We start from the raw sequence: 4,217 nt of genomic DNA, 5'->3' as shown, positions 1-4,217 counted from the left end.
CTGATTGGGCTTGACTGTTTGGACGGGTCCGTCCGGGTCGTCTGGCCCATTCGGGTCGTCCGACCCGTTCACATCGTCGAGCCTGTTTGTCTTGTCGGGCTCGTCCGGGTTGTCCGGCCCGTCCGGGTCATCGGGCTTGTCTGGGTCGTTGGGCCCGTCCGGGTCGTCGGTCTCATCCGGGTCATCCGGGCCTTAATGACACAGGTTTTAAAAAATTCAATTTAAATTTATTTCATAAAAAAATGGATTCCGGATTTTAAACTTGATCTAAATATTTGGATTGAATTTAAATCTTGATCCAAATATTTTTTCTGGATTTAAAAAAAATCCAAACTACTTTTGCTAAAAAAATGGAATTGGATCAAAAATCTAATCTAATTATTTGGATATAAAATAGATGTGGATTGGATATCCAATCCATGCCTACCCCTACTTGCCGCTCTTCCATCATCACTATTCTCATTTTCAAATGAATATGCAGAGTAACACATAAAATATAAACACATATAAAGAAAAGGAAAATATGATTTAAATTGTCGTAGCTTATTTCATTTAGGACTCTCACTTTTTTTGTTTTTTGGTTATCTTACTTGAAAGAATGAAATTTAAAAAATTATGAAATATTTCATTATATCATAAAAAAGTTAAAAATTTTGTAAGCATATAAGAAATATTAAATGTTATTTTATGAGGTTAATGTTTCGTTATGAACTTTATGTATTTTTGTATAAAATAATTATAATATTTAAAATAAAAATTATGAAGAGAAATGATTGAATTTAAAACACAAGAAACTTTATATCTTATTTCTTCTTTTATAAATTTTTAATACAAAATACATTTGATTTATAGGATTTTCTTAACAACTATGGTCTAAAACTAGTCTAATTATATTATGAAACTTTAAATTGAAAACTCGTTGTAATTGATTTTTTTATTTACATATATTATAAAACTAAACTTAAAATTACATGTTTAAGTAATAGTAATTTCTCAAATAAAGCATTGCTCCCTGACAATTATCCTTAAAACATTTTCAGTGCATGTTGCTTTACGTGTTTCTACAAATAAGTAAAAAAATAATTAATGAGTTTCAACGTATATACCCTTTCTTTAGTCACTTGATTGTTTTTTACCTTTTCCTCCATGTGTAATTGATTATGAGCAATTGTAACATCCATGTTAACTTTTATAATCAATAATATGTAAACGAGTTATTTATTAATTAAAATACTATTTTATTATAGGATCTATAAATATTAATGAAATTAAGAAAATACTATTCGTAATTAAAGTACGTACGTTTTGTAAAAACTTTTTTTTTGTATAGCTTTTAATTGTTTTGTAGCCATATAAAATGTTTGTTTTCTTTTTCTATTATTTCTAGTAGAATATGGTTATATAAGAATTTGGAAATGAATTATACGTATATAACCTTCAAAGTATTTAAACCGCAGTACGTTATAATATTAAACAACCTGAGACATTAAAAAAGAAGTAATGACCTGTTTCACATTTCTATTGACAAGATAATTAGAGAGATTGTAGTTGTTGTGAGTAAATTTTACATATTGTTTTTTTACAAATTAAAAGAAGAGAGAAAGAAGTTAAAGATGAAAAACATTATTATAAGAAAACTATTACAACTCGAATAGTTGGCAGGTCCTCATAGGTCTAAAAGAAATTATAATTCTTCCAATAGAATAAAGAGAAGAAAAAAAAAAATATATATATATATATATATATATATATATATATATAAAGAAAGAATAAGTAAAATTTTTAGAACATGTGACATTTTATACAAAAAGAAAATAAGGGATGAAATTGAAAGTCTTTTGTCTTCTTAGATACACATTATTGTCATGATATATATCCAAACAACAAAAGTAGGTCAATCAGAAGAAGCACTCTGATGGGCCAGGTGGGCCTGCTGCGTGTGGGCCTGACAATATTCTGGGCTTGTTCAGAGAAACACTACGATTGTTGGTGGCGGAAGCGGCGGCGGCGGAGGTGGAGGTGGTGGTGGCAACGCGTTCACAGGAGGGACACATGGTGAGGGTGGTAGCCGGAAGCTGCATGAAAAACGGTTCACAAGTTTTCAAAGCCCTCAGTTCTTGCAGTTCCTTCTGTAATCTCTTATTCTCTTCTGACAGATTCTCACAGCACCTCTTCAAGTACTCACAGTCCACCTCGGTCTGCTTCAACTTTGTTCTGTAATCATCGTGTTTTCATCAGAAAAAGAAAAAGGAAACAAAAGCAATAACAAACACGGTTTCAGCGAGTTCTTTCTCAATTATACCTTGCCCTTCTGTTCTGAAACCAAACCTCTACTTGACGCGGACGCAGATTTAACTCTTTCGCAAGAACAAGTTTTTGTTTCTGCACTTTTTCACATGAAAATTAAGAACTATAACGGTGTATATACCTTGGTTGAAATAGTGAAAGAAAAAAAGTGAGAGTTACTAACGGGATTGAGAGTGGTGTGTTCTTTGAAGCTGTCTTCCAGAAAAGCTGATTGTGTTTTGGAGAGTCTGAGTTTCTTCCTCGTTGACCCATTTTCGTCTTCTTCGCTATCACCCTCACAGAACTTTCTACTGTTTCTGCAAAAATATGACGACACTGCACTGTTGTTGGGGGATGAAACTGCAGCACCGTCGTCGGTGTCATCAAGCACCCTCACCGGAATCTCTTCCATGCCTACTGTTATAAACATGCACACACACACATGAGATGATGAAAGAAAAGAAGAAATTAAGATGAAGGGATATGATATATGATATATGAGAGTGATTACATGCATGGGAGAGCCATGGAATGGGAAGGCGTGGAGAAGGAAGAACTGGTGTTGAAGGAAGAAGGTGGTGGAGCTGAAGGGGTGGATCTGAGGAAGCTCTTGTTTCGTGTGGCAGTGCCATGGAAAACCCCATTGAAGGATTGTTTGTGTGGCCTAAGCTCAAAGCCAACTCCATTTGCAAATGGAAAAAGATTGCGTGGTTTGAGAAATTATGCAGAGAGAATGAATATTTCTAGTTCTATCTATATGTATTACTACTACTGAGTATGATGAAGGTTTTTAAATGAAAGCGAGTGTGTGAAAACCCACACACCAGAGTGGTGCAACCTTTTGTGTAAACTGAGAAATGAACTTTCATCAACAAAAAAACAACATCATGAACATTGTGTCTGTTTAGTGTTTAGAGTTTGCTAAGCCATCATCATAAATATGATTTTCCTTATCTTCACGCTTCTTATTTTGATAATTATCAGAATTGATTCTGGTGTCTACAAATACACCTATTCGGATTACTGTTCATTACTTATTTTTGTTTTCTGTGTGGAATTAAAATCAATTAAAAAAGAACTGAAAAATCGATTTTAGACATCAACTTAGTGTTATTGTTACTTGATGTGATGTGATTTATTCCACTGTTTCCAAACACGGGTAGTCATTAGCAGCATATGTATATATAAACACGTCAATTCATAAACTGGTGCAGCAATTCAGAAAATACAGGTAAGAATTGCAGTTTGCATAGAATATTAAATTTTTATCTTTATTTGAAAGAAGAGAAAAAGAATAAGATAGAGAAAGTGATGAGATGCAATATATGGTGGTTCTGAGATGATTGCAATAATTGAAGTCATGCAGACTTTAATGATAAGGTGTAGTGAGAGAAGAAAGGATGCTTGAATTATTGGTTAGGACAATCTTTGAGAAGACCAACAATGGCAGAAAGTGAACATCATGTAATCATTGTTAATGGAATGTATAGCCCAAATGAAGGACCAGTGTTTTTTTCTGTGGTGTGTAACCAACTTTCTTTGTTGTCTTTCTGTCACAAAATATCAACCTTTTCTTTTTCGTAATTTATTTTACTGCATTCAAAAAAGGTAATAGACGAGAAGACTTTGGTTAATTTCCCTTAACACTCATGATATGGAATATGTTTAAGGCTTTTGACTATGCATTAATTAAGCACTTTTATTTGCTTTTCTATTAATATTTTGATTAAGGTTTGAGGGTTTTAGTAGTAGTGTCGGAGAATCATTTTGAGGTCGTGGTTATGGGAAGAGATTAATCTGGTGCAGTAACCCGTTAGAATATCATTCATGAGTTATCATTAGTAGGTGTCAATAAGGGCTGGCACGACGAACCGTTCTGCAGGTCCACAAAAAATGTACCAGAGAGATCAAGATATTGAATTCGTAGATTC

The 4,217-nt window shown here is 33.2% G+C and overlaps 1 protein-coding gene across 1 annotated transcript; it reads right to left on the bottom strand.

The window, feature by feature from the left end:
• Positions 1-1,779: 1,779 nt before the first annotated feature.
• LOC114194745 (homeobox-leucine zipper protein HOX15-like) lies at positions 1,780-3,264 on the bottom strand. Its single transcript, XM_028085136.2, has 4 exons — positions 2,798-3,264; positions 2,471-2,703; positions 2,303-2,382; positions 1,780-2,214 (listed from the first exon to the last, which is right to left on the bottom strand). The coding sequence occupies exons 1-4, from the start codon at positions 2,970-2,972 to the stop codon at positions 1,899-1,901; spliced, it is 804 nt and encodes a 267-aa protein (XP_027940937.1). The 5' UTR covers positions 2,973-3,264; the 3' UTR covers positions 1,780-1,898.
• Positions 3,265-4,217: the final 953 nt, after the last annotated feature.

The sequence above is a fragment of the Vigna unguiculata genome, chromosome 1 (assembly GCF_037176805.1).
Source record: "Vigna unguiculata cultivar grain cowpea cultivar isolate G323 ecotype 2 chromosome 1, ASM3717680v1, whole genome shotgun sequence".
NCBI lineage: Eukaryota > Viridiplantae > Streptophyta > Magnoliopsida > Fabales > Fabaceae > Vigna > Vigna unguiculata.
This window is presented reverse-complemented; position numbering and strand designations above follow the sequence as displayed.